At 48.7% G+C, this 18,629-nt stretch overlaps 1 protein-coding gene across 2 annotated transcripts in view; it reads left to right on the plus strand.

Moving 5' to 3' along the window:
• The window catches only part of EZH1 (enhancer of zeste 1 polycomb repressive complex 2 subunit), an 834,444-nt gene that overhangs the window by 507,159 nt on the left and 308,656 nt on the right, over positions 1-18,629 (plus strand). For both annotated transcript variants that reach the window (XM_069634417.1, XM_069634418.1), the window contains exons 10-11: positions 15,654-15,817; positions 17,428-17,519. In XM_069634417.1, coding sequence (XP_069490518.1) covers positions 15,654-15,817; positions 17,428-17,519 — 256 coding nt within the window. The remainder of the gene's footprint in view (positions 1-15,653; positions 15,818-17,427; positions 17,520-18,629) is intronic.

Raw genomic sequence — 18,629 nt, forward strand, 5'->3', positions numbered from 1 at the left:
GTCACACTAGGGATAGTATTACTGGCACGCCCTGTCGACGTCCCTTTTATGAGTTTTGAAAAAACAACAACTGTATTACTCTGCAGCTTCCACTAGATGTCAACCTATGCATAGCATGTGAATCTAAGCAGATACAAACATCAGAAATACGATTACGGTGAGTAATGTATCCCTTATTTAAAATCTTCTGTATTTTTTTGGTATTTTTTACTCTGATAAAACTTACCACTCTGAATTATTTTCAGTAAAATGACTGGATATCATCCCAGCCCCATTCAGAGACCTCTAAGCCCTCTCACAAGTGCAGTTTGGTCATTATGGTATGACTCAGGCTGCTGGGGTCCAGTGCTCTGATCAGTTGTCCCAGCCGTTCCCCTTTGCACTAGCATATGGTCTACTGGAACAGACCCTCGAAATTGGAACACTCGCCAATCTTGACATATGGTTTCCCTGTCAGGGGCTCCTTAAGCCAGCAACTCTTACAGCTGTAGATGTGCAGGGTTGAGCCCGGTCCTCATCCCAGGCTTGTGACAGGTGTTCAGAGCCCCTGACAGGTCAGCGTCACCCACGACCAGCGGTTGTATACGTTTTGGCCGTGGCACAATAGGCCGTGGCCGAATTGACCATGGTCAATTCGGCCGCAAAGCCAATTTTGCCACGGCCAAATCCGCAAAAATGAAAACCCCCACTCACCCCAAAACACTCTCCCACATACCCTCTACGTAACTTATGCACGGCCGCTTTCTCCCTGACCCTGCAGCGTCGGATCCGTCCTTCTTACGTGGGTCGGACCCGACACCGCAGGGACGCTTGTCCTGTTTTTCTTTTTTTTCTTGCCTCCAAACCTCTGGACGTGGGGGACAACTGTGGTACCCCCAAAATCACTACCAAACATGGGGAGCGGGGACACCCCCGCAACCCCCGCTCCCCATGTTTGGTAGTGATTACCCAAACTTGAAAGTCTACAAACGATCATATGGTACTAGCCAAATTTGGCCAAATTTACCATACGATTGTTTGCAAATGATCTCTTTATGTAATTCCCTATCAGCAACTAACGTATTCACTGACCTCATTTGGTAGGTTCTCACCAATCTGGGTGGTCACTATGGCAGTAGAGATTTTTTTCCGGGGACCATTAGCTGGTGGGCACGGAGATACCCTTTACCAGGCCCTCTGAACTGATCTGTGTTTGGTCTAGTATCATGATAATAGTGCTGGTGTCTCTCACAGCAAAGACCTTTGCATCAAAGACATTTCAGACCTCATATTTGCATTAGCAAGCTCTTTTCCATCTCTCACCGCAGAATAATGTGGTTTGCTCACCTTCCTGCTTTGAATGTGCCTTTTATTTGTATGGGTTTGTTTCTCAACGCCAGGTTACTCGGCTGCTGTGAGATGCCTCATTTTTGCCCACTGTCATGGTGTACAAGTTGACAGCTTCCTTTGGGTCATTCTCCACGTGGTGTTGTTTTCTGATGCCTCATCACGATCTATGTATTACTTCACTTTACAGTTCCTTCTTTTGCCATCAACCATCCGAGTAACAGGTTTTGCAAATGCTAAATGTGCTGTTGCTGGCCAGCCCCCTCACGATAGGTGGATAAATACTTTTCCTTTCTGTTTTGATGCACATTTTGAAGCAGTCACTGCCCTGCTGGTGGTCGCCATAGAACAAAGCCTTCTCCAAACTCACTGCTTGCTCAGTTTGTAATGGGAAACTATAGAATCCAATTCCCACTTTCGCCTTTCCCGCTCGTAGGCTTGATTTTGTTGATCCATCTGGGCTTGTTGGCTCTTTAGCTCCAACTCACTTAGGCAAATGGCTTCTTTCTCTGCTGAGCTGACTGCTTAGACACAAGAGTCGGGGAACGAGCTTGTGATGTCTGTAGCTTGCCCCGTATCAGCAACTTCCTATTCAGGTCTGAGCAAAGCTCCCTCCTGGAATCTTTAACTTGCTGCTAGCAATTCGAACACTTGTATCACTTTATCATTCTTTTAATGCCAAAAGAGAAGAGATATGGCCTGTCACTGCCTGACCCTACCCTGCCTTCAGGACAGGCCAAGAAGCCATGTCACCCGTTATGAGGAAACCCTAAAGGGAAAAAGACCTCTTAGAGATGTGTCAACTGGAGCAGCCTAGACATGATCTAAAGTTGGATGTATTTAACTCTGCAGTCCAGATCCAGCTCAAGCTTCAGTTCTTCACTGAGGCAGATTCACGAGAAGGATACAGGATCTTTTCTTAGTGTGCCCAGGATCATGTGATGCAGCATGGACCCTGTGGCAGAATTGGTGAGCAGGGAGCAAATCGTGACTAACCTGCTTAGCGAGAAAAGCCAGAGAGGTAATCCATTTGGAAAGTCGAGCAGAGCCGAGAACACTGGCTGAAGTCTGGCAGTGAAGCATGGGAAAGCAGTAAGAATGAAAACAGGAGTACACCCAAATACCAGCAGGAGGTAGCACTGTGACACTGAGGACCGGCATCTCTAGGAAGCACTGCTAAAGCCCCGTGAACGGGAGTTGAGGGAGTAACACTGGCTGATGGAACCGTGAGGGGACATTCTGATTGTTGGAACATGAAGGAAGAGTTCCTTGAGCCAGTGTGGAAGGGAACACTATGAGAAATGATTGCTGCAACAGAGACATTTTTTCTAGGCATAGTGGATTAGTGTGTACTGGAAATAGAAGTCCAAGTTCCCAGATATATTTGATAGAAAGATTGAACGAAGAATCATTCTATGTGGATAATTGAAGTCCAAAATTGTCAGAATCGGAAGCTACCACCCTCGAATGCTCCTCACCTGACTCCTTAGAGGAATCCTCCTGGGTTGATGTCTTTGGTCTTCTTCTCCCTTCCTTCTTGATCTCCTGCGGTTCTTCGTCCGCCTTAGTACTCTTCCTTTCTTTCGTTTCCTTCTTGCGCTCGTAGAGATAGGGACAAGCTCCGCTTGAGGCCACCCTGACAGTGGTAGGAACAAGCTGTCGGGTGGACCCAGGGGAGCCAGTCCCTTAATACCAGGGAAAAAGCCAGTGACGGCAGAAAAAACCCTGTAGATGGCGAGCCCTTGCTGGCAGGGAGTGTGTCAGAAGTGGAAGAGGCTGGTGACTTGTATACGGTAACTGTACTTGAATCCAAGTATTTCCAGATGAGGTAGACTGGTGTCGAGCAGGATAGGGCGAGAGTCCACTGCGATCCAAGGAGGGCAAAGCGGAGGCAGCACAAGAGCGGTCAGCAAGGAAGGTAAGTCTATACTGCAGGTAAGAGTGAGAGAGTGGAGAATGAGAGAGCGAACAGAAGCGGGATCGGGCAAGGAAGGGAGAGAGCGTGTGGGAGCAAAGGCGGGCGAACGAGCGCCAGAGAGAGAGAGAGAGAGACAACACCGGAGAGCGAGAGAGAGAGAGAGAGGAGAATGAGAGAGCGAACAGAAGCGGGATCGGGCAAGGAAGGGAGAGAGCGTGCGGGAGCAAAGGCGGGCAAACCAGCACCAGAGAGAGAGAGAGAGAGACAACACCGGAGAGCGAGAGAGAGGGAGGAGAAGGAGAGAGCGAACAGAAGCGGGATCGGGCAAGGAAGGGAGAGAGCGTGCGGGAACAAAGGCGGGCGAACCAGCACCAGAGAGAGAGAGAGAGAGACAACACCGGAGAGAGAGAGAGAGGAGAATGAGAGAGCGAACAGAAGCGGGATCGGCAAGGAAGGGAGAGGGCGAGCGGGAGCAAAGGACAGCCTTATGTACGGGAACCCGTACAGAAGGAAAGAGCCTAGAAACAGGGAAAGCCTAAGCGGGCTGAGTACTAGAAAGGAAGTATCAAAGGACCAAGCTCAAGGAGCGGCACTGCAGGCGAAGTTAGCGAAAGGCTGACAATGCGAGTTGCAACGCACAGCGTTGTGGGCGTGGCTGCCTTTTAAAGGAAAAGGACCAAAAAAGACTAGAACGGTAAGGACCGCAAGGAGCCTAAACTAGCCTCCATCTTTTCCACAGTGTCCAGGGTCGCGTTGTGACAGTATGCCCCCTTCCCAGCTGGGATCCCCCGGGCTTACCCGGATGACAGCGGTGAAAAAGACGTAACAAGCGAGGGGCATGGATGTGGCTACTAGGTTCCCAGGTTCGCTCTGCAGAGGAATACCCCTTCCAATGTACCAGGTACTGAATAGTACCATGTCTGTAGCGAGAATCCACCAGCCTCTCCACCTCGTATTCCTCAGGTTCTGGGTTATCTGGAATTGATGAGCGTGGCACTGTCCGACCATGTGGGTCCGATAGATAGGCCTTGAGAAGGGACGTGTGGAACACTGGATGGATGCGCTTCATACTGTGAGGAAGTTTCAAGCGAAAGGCCACCGGATTGATATGTGAGGAAATGGGGAAAGGCCCAATGAATCTGGCAGAAAACTTCCCTGGGTGTAACCAGCGTGGCAAGAATTTAGTGGACAACCACACTTTGGTGCCGACCGTCCATTTGGGGTTCTGAGATCTCTTCCTGTCGGCGTACTTCTTTTGGAGCTCCCTGCTAGTCTCCAAGTTCTTCTTAGCCTCCCCTTGTATACGTCTTAGTTCACTAAGCCTTTGGTCAACCGCTGGGACAGCAGTCGATGGTATTCCGACCAAGGGGATATGCATGGGATGAAAGCCATAGGAGAAAAAGAATGGACTGGTTCCTAAGGAAGAGTGTACTGTGTTATTGTAGGCGAATTCCGCTGTGGAGAGAAAAGACCTCCAACTCTCCTGTTCTTGACCACAGAAACAACGAAAGCACTGCTCTAAAGTGGAGTTCAGACGCTCAGTTTGTCCGTTACTCTGGGGGTGATATCCAGAAGAGAGAGCTCTACTGATCCCCAGAGTCTTGCACAGTGTAGACCAGAAACGAGAAGTGAATTGAGAGCCTCTGTCGGAAACAATAGTTTGGGGTAGACCGTGAAGCCTAACTACATCTCTCAGAAAAACCTCTGCCAATTCCGGAGCCGATGGTAGGCCAGGTAGAGGAGAAAAGTGTGCCATCTTACTTAGGGAATCTACGTTAACCATGATGGCGGTAGAGCCCCTAGAGAGAGGAAGATCCACGATAAAATCAGTAGAAATGTGTTCCCAAGGACGTGTTGGCAACTGTCCTTGTTGAAGGAGACCCAAAGGGCGATGCGTAGAGGGCTTACTGGAGGCGCAAATAGGACAGGCAGCTACATAAGCCTTTACATCCTTGGCCAAAGTGGGCCACCAGAAATACCTTGATACCAAATTGGTCGTGGCTCCTTGCCCCTTGTGGCCAGCAGAAGGTAGATCGTGACACCAAGACAATGCTTGAATTTGAAGCTCTTTAGACGGAAGGAACAGGGTGTCCTTGTAAAAGTACACTGTTCCTCTCTTCACCAATGAAGACAGATGGTCGTTGGGTATCGGGGTAGAACCAGTTGTACGTTCAACCTCTTGTAAAAATGAATTGACCGCTCCTAATATCTTCTTTCCCGACAGAATCTCCTCAGACTTGATTCCGTCTACTGGGCATTCCTCTCCTAGGCTCCGGGATAAGGCATCAGCCAACACATTCTCCTTCCCTGGAAGATACGTGATGTCGAAGTCAAACTGGGAGAAGAAATAGGCCCACCGGGCATGTCTGGAATTGCGACACTCCATATGTTGGAGTACCTTAAGGTTCCGATGATCCGTTCTCACCAGAAACGGATGGGCAGCCCCCTGTAACAGGTGCCTCCACTCAACACAAGCCTGGCGGATGGCCAACAATTCCCGTTCCAACACCGAGTAGTTTCTTTCACTCGGGGTGAGAGTCCGGGAGTAGTACGCCACCGGGTGTTCGATACCATCCTTACCGGACTGTAATAAGGCTGCCCCTATGGCACCTCCAGAGGCGTCCGTTTCGACCACAAAGGGAAGGGACTGATTGGGTTGAACGAGGATGGGCGCAGTGGTGAAGGCTTCTTTAAGTACTTGAAAGGCTCGTTCTGCCTTCGAATCCCATACAAATTCTTGACCCTTCTTTAGTAAATTAGTAATAGGTAGCACGATCTCCGAGAAATTTGGGATAAAGCGTCTGTAGAAATTCGAGAGACCCAAGAACCTCTGTACATCCTTAGGGCTGCTGGGAGTGGGCCAAAGAAGTACCGCTTTCACCTTCTCGGGATCCATCTGAACTCCCTCTTTGGAGAGAATAAAGCCTAGGTAGGGAACGGACGAGGATTCGAAGATGCACTTTTCTGGCTTTAACAATAGATGATTCTCTTGAAGTCTTCTTAACACCTGCTCCACGTGTCTATGATGTTCGGCCGGAGAGGAAGAGAAGACAAGAATGTCGTCAAGATAGACTACTACAAAAGAATAAAGCAGGTCTGAGAAAATCTTGTCCACAAACCGTTGGAAAACCGCCGGAGCGTTTACCAGTCCGAAGGGCATCACTCAATATTCGAAGTGTCCCAGAGGAGTTCTGAAGGCGGTTTTCCACTCATCTCCCTCCTTGATTCTCAACAGATGGTAGGCACCTCGAAGGTCGAGTTTGGTAAAATGTTTGCCCCCTCAACAGCTTCCAGCACTTCCTTTATAAGAGGCATGGGATATCTGTCTCTTATTGTCAAACAGTTCAAACCACGGTAATCAATACACGTCTCAATTCGGAGGTCCCTTTCTTGGGTATGAAGAACATAGATGCTCCGGCAGGGGAGCGTGACTCTCTGATGAGACCGTTCTGAAGGTTCGCGTCCAGATATTCCTTAAGGGCCCTTCTTTCCGGGAGAGACATGGGATACATTCGGCCGAAAGGAACGGAAGCACCTGGTTTTAATTCAATGGAGCAGTCTTCAGGCCGATGAGGAGGTAAAGAGCGTGGTAATTCGTCTTCAAAAAGTTCAGCGTATCGTTGGTAGCAGAGCGGCACCATCTGCACCACTGAGGCGGACTTGGGAGTGGGGATTCCCTTACCAGGAACCGGATTGGTCTGGAGAAGGCAGGAAGAAGTGCAGAATAATGATGAAAAGCTGATAGTGTTGGCTGACCAATCTATAGTAGGATTATGCTTACGTAGCCATGATATACCCAGTATTACTGGGAAGTGTGCAGCTCTTATCACATCGAAAACAATCTGTTCTTGGTGTTGAAAAAGAAGCATAGTAGCGGGTATGGTTTCTTGTACAATAGGCCCGGAGGAGAGTGGAGTTCCATCCACTCCTTCTACGGGTAAGGAACTGCTCTTCTGCAAAAAAGGCACCCCCTGATCTTGAGCCCATTGGACATCGATGAAATTACCCGCAGCACCGCAGTCCAACATAGCCAAGACCTCTACGGTGGGATTGGGCTCGAAAGTGAGATGAATGGTGAATACCAGCAATCTATTGTCATCTTCGATAGCCTTCTGACAAGTAATGTTGCAGGGATTGGTCGTCTCTGCCCGGTTCTTATCCCTGCTCAAGACCGAGGAGAAGCGTTTCCCGAACGTCTTGGAGGTACTTCAGGGCAATTCCGGAGCAAATGCTTAGAAGATCCACAGTACATGCACAGACCCAGATCTCTACGTCTCTTTCTCTCCTCTGGAGTCAGAGGGCCTCTAGTAGTTCCGATCTGCATTGGTTCTTCAGTCTGGTTCCGATTTGGAAGAGGAACCGGAGTAGTGCTGGCAGAAGGAAGGTTTCGGAACCTCCTCCTTTCTTGTCTTCGCTCTTGAAGTCGGTATTCCAGCTGAAGAGTCAGGGTCACTAGTTCTTGGAAGGAGGATGGACGAGCCACTCTGGCTAGTTCGTCTTTGAGATCGTCATGGAGTCACCGGCGAAAGAGGGTTTGTTGAGCCGAATCAGGCCATCCTGCATCCTTTGCCAGTCTGATGAAAGCAGAAGCAAAAGTTTGAACATCTTGATTCCCTTGACGAATGTCCAAGAGGGCTTCATAAGAGGAAAACAGAACCTCAGGTCTGTCGAATCTGACTCTATTCTGCTGGGTAAACAGAGAATAATCGTTGACTGCTGGATCGGATTGGGATATCAACGGGGTGGCCCAAGCCAAGGCGTTTCCGACGAGATTAGCATCGAGGAAACCAACCTTGGACCTGTCTAGTTCGTAGGCCTTTGGTCTAAAAGTGAAATAGACCATGCAAGCATCCAGGAATTCCTTCAAATGCTTCGGATTGCCATCATATTTTCCAAAAGAGAATGACTGTGGAGGCAAGTCGCCCCGAGTATCATCTCGTACTGCGATCTGTTGTCGTAGACTGACATTTTCGGTTCGGAGATTCTGTACTTCAGTCTGAAGGCCTTGGATTGCAGCTACCATCTCCTGGATCTGTTCTAGGGAGGCCATGTTGACTTGTTGGCGTTGCAAACTGTCAGAATCGGAAGCTACCACCCTCGAATGCTCCTCACCTGACTCCTTAGAGGAATCCTCCTGGGTTGATGTCTTTGGTCTTCTCCCTTCCTTCTTGATCTCCTGCGGTTCTTCGTCCGCCTTAGTGCTCTTCCTTTCCTTCTTTTCCTTCTTGTGCTCGTAGAGATAGGGACGAGCTCCGCTTGAGGCCACCCTGACAGTGGTAGGAACAAGCTGTCGGGTGGACCCAGGGGAGCCAGTCCCGTAATACCAGGGAAAAAGCCAGTGACGGCAGAAAAAACCCTGTAGATGGCGAGCCCTTGCTGGCAGGGAGTGTGTCAGAAGTGGAAGAGGCTGGTGACTTGTATACGGTAACCGTACTTGAATCCAAGTATTTCCAGACGAGGTAGACTGGTGTCGAGCAGGATAGGGCGAGAGTCCACTGCGATCCAAGGAGGGCAAAGCGGAGGCAGCACAAGAGCTGTCAGCAAGGAAGGTAAGTCTATACTGCAGGTAAGAGTGAGAGAGTGGAGAATGAGAGAGCGAACAGAAGCGGGATCGGGCAAGGAAGGGAGAGAGCGTGTGGGAGCAAAGGCGGGCGAACAAGTGCCAGAGAGAGAGAGAGAGAGAGAGAGAGAGAGAGAGAGACAACACCGGAGAGCGAGAGAGAGAGAGAGAGGAGAATGAGAGAGCGAACAGAAGCGGGATCGGGCAAGGAAGGGAGAGAGCGTGCGGGAGCAAAGGCGGGCGAACCAGCGCCAGAGAAAGAGAGAGACAACACCGGAGAGAGAGAGGAGAAAGAGAGAGCGAACAGAAGCAGGATTGGGCAAGGAAGGGAGAGAGCGTGCGGGAGCAAAGGCGGGCGAACCAGAGAGAGAGAGAGAGACAACACCGGAGAGCGAGAGAGAGAGAGAGGAGAATGAGAGAGCGAACAGAAGCGGGATCGGCAAGGAAGGGAGAGGGCGAGCGGGAGCAAAGGACAGCCTTATGTACAGGAATCCGTACAGAAGGAAAGAGCCTAGAAACAGGGAAAGCCTAAGCGGGCTGAGTACTAGAAAGGAAGTATCAAAGGACCAAGCTCAAGGAGCGGCACTGCAGGCGAAGTTAGCGAAAGGCTGACAATGCGAGTTGCAACGCACAGCGTTGTGGGCGTGGCTGCCTTTTAAAGGAAAAGGACCAAAAAAGACTAGAACGGTAAGGACCGCAAGGAGCCTAAACTAGCCTCCATCTTTTCCACAGTGTCCAGGGTCGCGTTGTGACAAAAATCCATGAACAGCATGATAAAAAGAGAGAACCAGAAGAAGCAAGAAAAGTGGTAAAACAGAAGAGAAAGCATAGTGTTCCAGACCTCCTAACAATCAAATTATTGAACGCTATGTTAATCTTATATCATTTTCGACAAATCACTGCAACAGTGAACATTTTCGTCTTATATCTTAAGGAATAATTCTGTTTATACACTGACCGATTTTTAACTTAAACAGTATCTTTGCTATTCCACTATGGGTCTCATTATGACCCTGGCAGTATGGGGTAAACGGCGCCGTAAAAGGTGCCGGCGCCGTTTACCCCATACCGCCTCATTACGAGGTCCCCTCGCGGGACCCAGGAAGCATTGCCTGGTCAAACCGGGCGTGCTTACCGGGTCCCGCAAGGGGAAGAGGGAGCAAACAACGGGCCAACTTGTAATGGGCCGTTGTTTGCTCCCTCTCCCATTCCCATTCAGCCCTATGGGGGCTGAAATGGGAATGGGGAAGGACCGGGTCCGGGTCGTTGGAGGGAGGAATTACCGGGCCTTCTGAACTCGGAATGGCCCGGTTATTCCTCATTCTGAGGACCCAGACCCGGATGCGGTTTCGGCGGCAGCCATGCCGCCAATAGCGGCATGGCTACCGCCGAACTCGTAATGAGGGCCTATGTAGTCAAATTTTCATCTTAATTAAGACGTATAGCAGTTTTTCCACATATGCCCGATTCTTCTTCATATTTGGCCTTACATAATCTTGACATGTTGAGAACTCCTAGTAAATTTAATTTTGAAAATGCTCAATACTTTATGAGCTTTGATTACATTTGTGTGACTTTTGTTAGTCTCACCAGTGGCAACAACGTCACCAAATCAATTACTGCTAAATGGATTGTTTCTTGCATTTCCAAGTGTGTGGCTATTTTCTCTTTGAAAGAGTTTGTGACTATTCCAGCGCAACCGGGACTGGATTACTGGCTTTCCAGAGGCATGCACCTTTGGAAATGTGCAGGACAGCCATGTTGGCCTTCTGCTGACATTGCTTACTTTACCTTTCATGCAGAAATGAGTCTTTCTTTCAAAGAGGATAGTTTCCACAATTTGTGTATTTAGTGCACATGTAGTCACCTAACCCAAGTGACACCTTGGAAAGGCAGGACATTTCTTCACGTTGATTCAAGCACCTATAGACCATGCTCCTATTCTCCCACACCCAAACTCGTCCAATAGCATATGCTATATCACCTCAATGTTATGGCAGAGCACCTTAGCATAACTAGGGTGTAACAGGTGGTGGTGTACATTGGCAGACAGAGGCTGCGTCTTTTTTCACCCAGACGGACACTACAGCATGCAAGGATTCTAAATGATTAAAAACAACACTCTTAGAGCAGACTTCACTTGTGGCCTGCTTTTACAAGGTTCACAACCATTGCCCCAGAATCTCCAACCTGGTCGTATCACCTGGCTACTTCGAAGTGGCAGTTCTATCTCATCAGAGATTTAAAATTCCATAGGGTGCAGCCAATTGTAATAAACTTAAATCTGCCATTTATTCTTGAGGTAGGTTTTCATTCTCCAGCATGGGGTCTGGCATGAATTCACATGCTCATGAATGTTCCCTCTCCCTAAGCCCCACCTCTGGCAGCCATCTACAGATTTTTACCGCACGTTCAAGTGTTGGGAGTCCTTGTGGTTTGCTTTCTGAGCTGATCTACATTTTTCATGCTTTTTCGTGTGCTCTTCCTCTACATTGGCCAACAAGCAGGGATCCATTTGTTGGTGAATTATAACGCCCCTCAAGGGCAGAATCGTTGAAGTTTCATCGAAGATTCCTGAAGGCCATTGAGCCTACTCCACACTCCAGATGATGTCGGAGGAGAAGGATGGAAGCTCCCCTTTCAAACTCTGCTCCAGCTGGGGACTGCGGAACGTGTTTGCTGAGGACAAACACCTTCAATGTCTCTATTGTCTCCATCCAGATCACAAGGAAGCGGATTGAGAAATCTGCCTCGGGTTCTCCAAGCGAACAGTGAAAGATCGTCACAGCAGACTGGCGGCTTAGATCAGCACCAAGGCCTCAACCCCCTGGGAAGCAGGGGCATGCCTCACCCAGGACCGGCCGGTCCCAAGAGCAGGCTTCTAAGTCCTTTGAGGGCGCTCCATCAGTGGGAGCCCAAGACAAGGCCATGCACTGCGATTCTGTTTCCATGGGGGGGGTGCGGCACAATCGGGCCCCGCGACGGGCAGGGCGCGCTAATCTTCACCATCTCCAGCCATCGGCTAAACCAGCAAATTTGCGGGAAAAGCCAGAGAAGACGAAGGCACAGGAAAAGACTGACCTGCCCCAGAAGGCCCAGACGGAGTCATCATCGACGATAGAGTTGGTGGCGGCCGCCCTCTCGAAGGAAGACGTCTCAACTTTCTGTCCTCCATGAGGGAAGGTGGCATCGGACCATGCTGACAGATGGGGAACAGTGATACTGACAGATGGGGAACAGTGTCTGCCTCTGTCGTCGTGGCAGGTTGAAAGCCACCAACCTTCGTCTGGAGGTCCGGAAGAGGGTTTCTGGACATGCCCTTCGAATGGGACAACCTTTTTGGGAAGGTCCTCGACAAGTCGTTGCAGGCCATTAAGACCGACACTGAGACGGCCCGTGTCTTCGGCACTCTTCAACACCACCCATCCTTTCGTGCCTCCGGCGGAAAATCTGGCAGATCGTCAAAGGGTTTCGATGGAATGGTCCTCGTCATACTGTCAACCCTCCTGATCAACGACCCAGGAGGCCTACAGAGGCCGTTCCAAGGCTTTTGGTTGAGGTGGCTGATGCCTTTGTCGTTCCCAAGGAGGAACGCAGGCCCCGAAGCAAGACTGAACCGGCCATGACGTCGGGCCCCCACCCATGCACCCCGGTGAAAGACCGGCTGGCAGGCTTTGTCAGCGAGTGGAAGAAGATCTCCACCAACCGATGGGTGCTGGACGCTCTCACCCTCAGACACACTCTAGAGTTCCAGCAGAAGTGTCTGCGGGTACCTCTGGTGGGCCGGCAGGAGCAGCACATCCCTCAGCTCCTGCAGGAAGTACGGGCAATGATAGGAAAAGGGGCGATAGAGCTAGTTCCAAAGTGACTCCGAGGTGCCCGAGTCTACTCGAGACACTTTTTGGTAAAGAAGAAGACTGGGGGCTGGAGGCCCATTCTAGACCTACGGCGTCTCAACAAATACCTGAAGTCCCAAAAATTCAGGATGCTCACTTTGCAGCATGTGCTCGGCCACCTGGAGGAAGGAGACTTCTTGACTTTGCTGAATCTGGAGGACGCATACTTCCACGTCCCCATTCACGAGAAGCATCAGAAGTTCCTGCGCTTCGTAGTACAGGGAAGGCACTACCAATTCAAGGTCCTCCCCTTCGGACTGAAGTCGGCACCCAGGGTTTTTACGAAGTGCCTGGCGCCAGTGGCAGCCCATGTCCGTCTACAAGGGATACATTTGTACCCGTACCGCAACAACTTACTCATCCGGGCCAAGTCAAGAGAAGTAGCCGTTGAACACACGGAGAGGACCGTCCGGCTACTGATGGATCTGGGGTTCTCTGTCAACTATCCAAAGTCCTGCTTGATATAATCGCAGAACGCGCTGTTCCTGGGGGAGCTGCTGACAATGTTTTGGGCCCTCAAGTCATTCTTTCCGTCCCTCAAGGGCAAGGTGGTGAGTGTAAGTGGTGAGGGTCTTCATAGACTATACCACCATGATGTTGTACATCAGGAAGCAGGGAGGCACCAGATCCCCAGCACTCTCCAGAGAGGCGCAGCACTTGCGGCACTAGGCTGTTGCCCAAAAGATGTTCCTAATCTCTTTTCACCTGGAGGGAGTCAAGAACACTATTGCCGACTCCCTCAGCAGGGAGCTGCGCTCTTCCCACGATCAAGTTGACAGCCTCTTCCTCAAATGGGGCAGACCACAGATCGAAGATTCACCAGCAGGTTCCACCTGTCGAGGAGCATGGGGGACATGTTTTCCTTCCCGTGGGAAGGCCTCTTCCTGTACGCGTTCCCTCAGTTGCCTCTCCTGCTGCGTGTCATCAATCAACTCAAACGGTGCCGATGCAGGATGATCCTCGTCGCCCCGACATTGGCCGAGGCAGATTTGGTACCCGGATCTTCTCAGCCTTTCAACGTCGCGCCCGGTCAAGCTGCCAGTGGTCGCGGGTCTGCTTGCCAGAGAAGGAGGCGCAATCCTACATCACAATCCAGGATCGCTGAACCTGAAAGCTTGGCTCCTGCAGCCTTAGAGTTCGAAGGGTATTAGCTACAGGCGGACTGCCGGGAGGTCGTTGCCAGGGCCAGAGCATCGTTGACTATGAAGTGCTAACGGCACAAGTGAAAAAGTTTTGCAACATGGTGCCGTACGCAGAAGATCAATATAGGCCTCTATCAAGGTGCATCTGGCGGCTATCTCCAGCTACACCAGGTCTCCAGGACGGTCTTCTCTTTGGTCCCATCGTCTCGTCAAGGAGTTCCTCAAGGACTGTTTTGATCGTTTCCTGCTTGTTAAGGCGCCGGCCCAAGCGTGGGAACTGAACGTGGTACTGACGAGGTTGATGGGGGGGCCTCCTTCATGTCTATGCATCAGGCCTCTCTCGTTCCTTTCGTTGAACGTGGCTTTCCTCGTGCCCATCACCTCTGCCAGGATGGTAGGTGAGATGCATGCCCTATCCTGCAAACAGCCTTAATTGAGGTTTCACGACACAATTGTGGTGCTGTGGATGCACCCTTCTTTTATGCCAAAGGTTCAGTCTTAATTCCACCTCAACGAGCCTGGTGTTGCCTGTATTCTTTCCGAAACCTTCCTCGCCAGCTGAGAGGGCTTTACACTCGCTGGATGTGGCTCGTGCTCTGAGGCTCGATGTCGCACGCAGAAAGAGTTTCCGGAAGACGTCTCAACTATTCGTGAACTTTGGTCCTCTCAACCATCGGAAGGCCTAATACAAGGCTTCCATCTCCAGGTGGCTCTCTGGCTGTATCACACACTGTCACTGGTTGGCAAAGTGACCGCGGCCCGGCCATTCAAGAGCCATTCCACCAGAGCGATCGCATGCAACGACGACGTTCCTGTCTGGTGTGCCCCTGCTGGACATCTGCAGGGCTGCTATGTGGAGGTCCATACACAACTTCACAAGATTCTACATCGACAGGGATTCCAGAGAGGAATCCAGCCTGTTCTGGAGGTAAGAGTGACTGCTTCTGTTGAGCCTTGCCACCTCCCGTGGTTGTGTAATGCTGTACTGCTATGTATTCTTTATTCATGAACATGTGAATCCATGCCAGACCCCATGCTGAAAAAGGAACAAGTTACTTACCTGTAACTATTGTTTTCCAGCATGGGTCTGGCATGGATTCACATGCAAACCCTTCCACCATCCCCTCTGCGGCTCTTCTTGGTCATACTGCCACTTTACGTACTTACCAAATCTGAAGATGGCTGCCAGAGAAGGGGCCTAGGGAGAGGGCAGTTATTGGCTGTGGGCAGTATGGCCCAGAGCTCAGTGTTTGGTTTAGAGGAGAAATACAGTTTGAAAGTGAAACTGTTTTTCTTTTACCTAGGATTCCCGTCCTGACGACGGGGAGTATTCCGGAGCATGTGAAACCATGCCAGATCCATGCTGGAGAAATATAGTTACAGGTAAGTAACTTGTTCCATCCTAGTCCTTCTGTTCATGCCCCATTCATGACATTTATTATCTGTAGCAGTGCAAACTAAATGTACAAGTTTAGGCTAGCACTCATTCTTCCCTGTTAGTCTCTTGCTCATGATCTGTGTAAAAGTAGCTGCTGGATAGACATGTCCACTTCCAATCTGGGATATTTCCTTAGGTTATATGATGTTTGTCAAATGACCAAAACAATGTTTTAAAGAGGATTCGAAAAAATGTAAAATCCATAGTGGTGCTTCACTGTAACATCCGTACATGTATTAATTGGTCCACAATGTTTTGTTTATGTGGGCTATTTTAATTCTTATCTTGGTGAGAATGAAAAGTATATTTTTAAGTTTCTCATTAATGCAAGATACCTTTCAATGTGCTGCATGCTTTTTCCCCGTGTTAACAGGTACAGAGACCTCACTGTGGTGTCTGATCCAAATGCATTGCCACCGCAGTGCACTCCGAATATAGACGGGCCGTGCGCGAAGTCTGTCCAGCGGGAGCAGTCCCTGCACTCCTTCCACACGCTCTTCTGCAGGCGCTGCTTTAAATATGATTGTTTCCTACATCGTAAGTTTACACACCGAAGCTTGGCGTACCTCTGACACCAAAATCAAAGTAAACAATTTCTGATACCCTGCACATACATTTGAACGTACTAGCGTCCCTGTAATAATCAACTTGCTGTGATTGCTCAGTTGTGGTGGTGGTTCAAGTGACATGGCTTTCCACTTCCCGAGAACCACTTGTAGCTCCCAACCTTGTTTAACTGAATAGGAGATGCTGAGGGTCCTGCTAGAGGGCAATGTAAGCTGACCATTACTACCTGTGCATGTTTCAAAGTATAGTAGAAGCTTTCCTTTCTGTCACACAGTTAACTTGAATGCTGTACTAGCTGACACCTGTCATTGCCAGTATAAGTACTGTTCCAGTTACTAAAAGGCCTAATAGCAAAGGTTTGAGGCGTGATAACCAACATTACGGATAGCAGAGGGACAATAAACCGACCAGATGGTTAGGGTATCGTGGATTCCAGCCTTTCTGGTTTGTTTGGTGCCTCGCTGACATCCGGAATACCTAGCATATTTGATTGCCCACAACCATATGGTCTCCATTGACTTTAGAGAACAGAGATTTCACTCCACTAACATAATTATGAAGTGTTGTGAATCTCTATGCTAAATAGTTATGCAGTCCTTCTTGGGGGCCAGGGCGAAGATATTTTCTGCCCTAGCGAAAGTAACATTTTGCAACACAGTGCCCTTTGCCAGCCCTTTGGATAGAGCCTGTGTACTTGCCTGTTTTACTCACTAAGAGTAAATCCTCCGATCCAAAAAATCAGGGAGTAATAGATAGGCAGTAGTCTGCCCCATGTTGCTGCTGGCACTGGTTTGCTGTGATCAGACCAGAGGCATCAAAGAGGATTGTTACGAAGAGGATATCTATTGTATTATCTTATCTTATCTTATCTTAAAAGGGCCTACACGATATTTTTTTAAATTATCTTGTCATGTATGGTAATTGCTGGGCACACAAAATATGTGCTACAATGAAAAATACCCATGTTTGAAATAAAAATGTCGTTTTAGTTGGCCAAGAATACCCCGGTCCACTGTTAAAAATATGTTTGTACTTTTTCAATAATCCTTTTATTCCCAACTTCCATAAGAAGGGAGATTAATATCCCATATCCCATTCTTATCTGTATCCCTGCTCCTGGCTAGGGACACATATTTGATGTGTTTAGGGCAAGTCTGATGCCCCCTCTTGGTGACCACTCAAGCAGCTGCATTGTGCATTGCCTTGCAAAAGGGGGCTGCCACCTTTTGTTCTTCAGATGTTTTGGACTTCAGTGTTATCAGCCCTAACCAGCATAGTCAGTGGTGAAGGATCATTTGAGGCCTAGTCAAAACATCTGGTGATCCGTAGATTGCAGACCCCTGCAGTATAATCATATTGAGTTGTGGCATTTTCATTCTGATGCCACCCAGACTAAATCTACACCATAACATTGGCATGCTTATCTAGATGTGAGCTCAGTTCCCAGTGAAGCATACACCATGCTTGCTTTGGTGGTTGCTGATTCACTGAAACATTGATTAAATCTCAATGCCTTGACTATGACACCAGCACAGTCCGGTTCTGTGTAAGCATCATATATGTTGTTTCATATATTCCAGCCTTCCACGCCAGCCCCAATGTGTACAGACGCAGGAACAGAGAGATCAAGATCGATACGGAGCCCTGTGGTGGGCACTGTTTCTTGTGGCTGGTACGTCTCTATGCATCACTGTTGGCCCTGTCCAACACAATCAACGAATTAGCTGGCAAATGTCGATAACATAGGTGTAATGTGCCCACCCTAAAACCAAAGTTGGTTGAAAATGCACTCCCTGCTGAGATCTGTTTTCATTCTGGTGTTTGTTTTCTACATTCTGCTTGGGTTTTTTTTCTTAATCTATAGTGACCCTGCAGACCAGTCATGAAATCCAGCAACTGCAACTCAGCTTGTCTTCTTTCTAAAGTAGATCCTCTGAGTACTGTAAAATTGGACAAAAGTAGCACCCTGTTATTTACAGTTCTGCAAAACCTGCAATAGTTTGTGCTACATAGAAATCAAGTAAATATTATTTTGTTATTTTTCTTCAAGATCCTTTTATTGGAGAATAACATCAATAAAACCCCTTACTAAAAGCATACAATTTAAGTGATATGTTCATACTTTACACACGAGAATATTATTAAAAGTCAACTCAAAGCGCCAAAAATCAACATGTAGACTTTGACAAATCTATTAGTACATCAGAGGGTTTAGCGTTGTGTTTCTCTGCTATGCCTATCCCCCACTCACACTGAGATTAAGGGGCGAGGGATGGAGGGATCTTGAAATGGAGCTGGGAAATATATTAGTGACAAGGTTCATCAATATGGTGAAGTAAAGGTAAAAGAATTAGGATAGTTGAAAATCAAAGGCAAAATGGAAGACTAAAATTATTTTTATTGGGCCTCATTAGTATGGCGGTGCAGCAAAAGTGACGATAACAGATTTACAACACTTTACTGCCTGCCATATTCTGCGTTTGGGGGTCAAGACGGGGGAAAACATCTGGGATTTGGTTGGAGATTTTCCTCCACGTTACCTGCGAAACCAAAGAATTTACGTGCATGGAATTACCGCACATAAATGCTTCCTTACTCGCTGTTTTATTTTAGGTGTATTTGTGATTTCTTTAAAAAAATATCACATCACTCTTAGTTTTATATGCAATATGTTCTACCAGTGATGTTATCAATGGTGTTGTCAGTAATCTCTCAAACTTCTCATTGGCTGCACAATGGAGGCTGTGAGTTAAGGTGGCAAAGCTTCCAACACCTGCTGAAT

This window comes from Ambystoma mexicanum, chromosome 13, assembly GCF_040938575.1.
Source record: "Ambystoma mexicanum isolate Mex_15411 chromosome 13, UKY_AmexF1_1, whole genome shotgun sequence".
In the NCBI taxonomy this organism is placed as follows: domain Eukaryota; kingdom Metazoa; phylum Chordata; class Amphibia; order Caudata; family Ambystomatidae; genus Ambystoma; species Ambystoma mexicanum.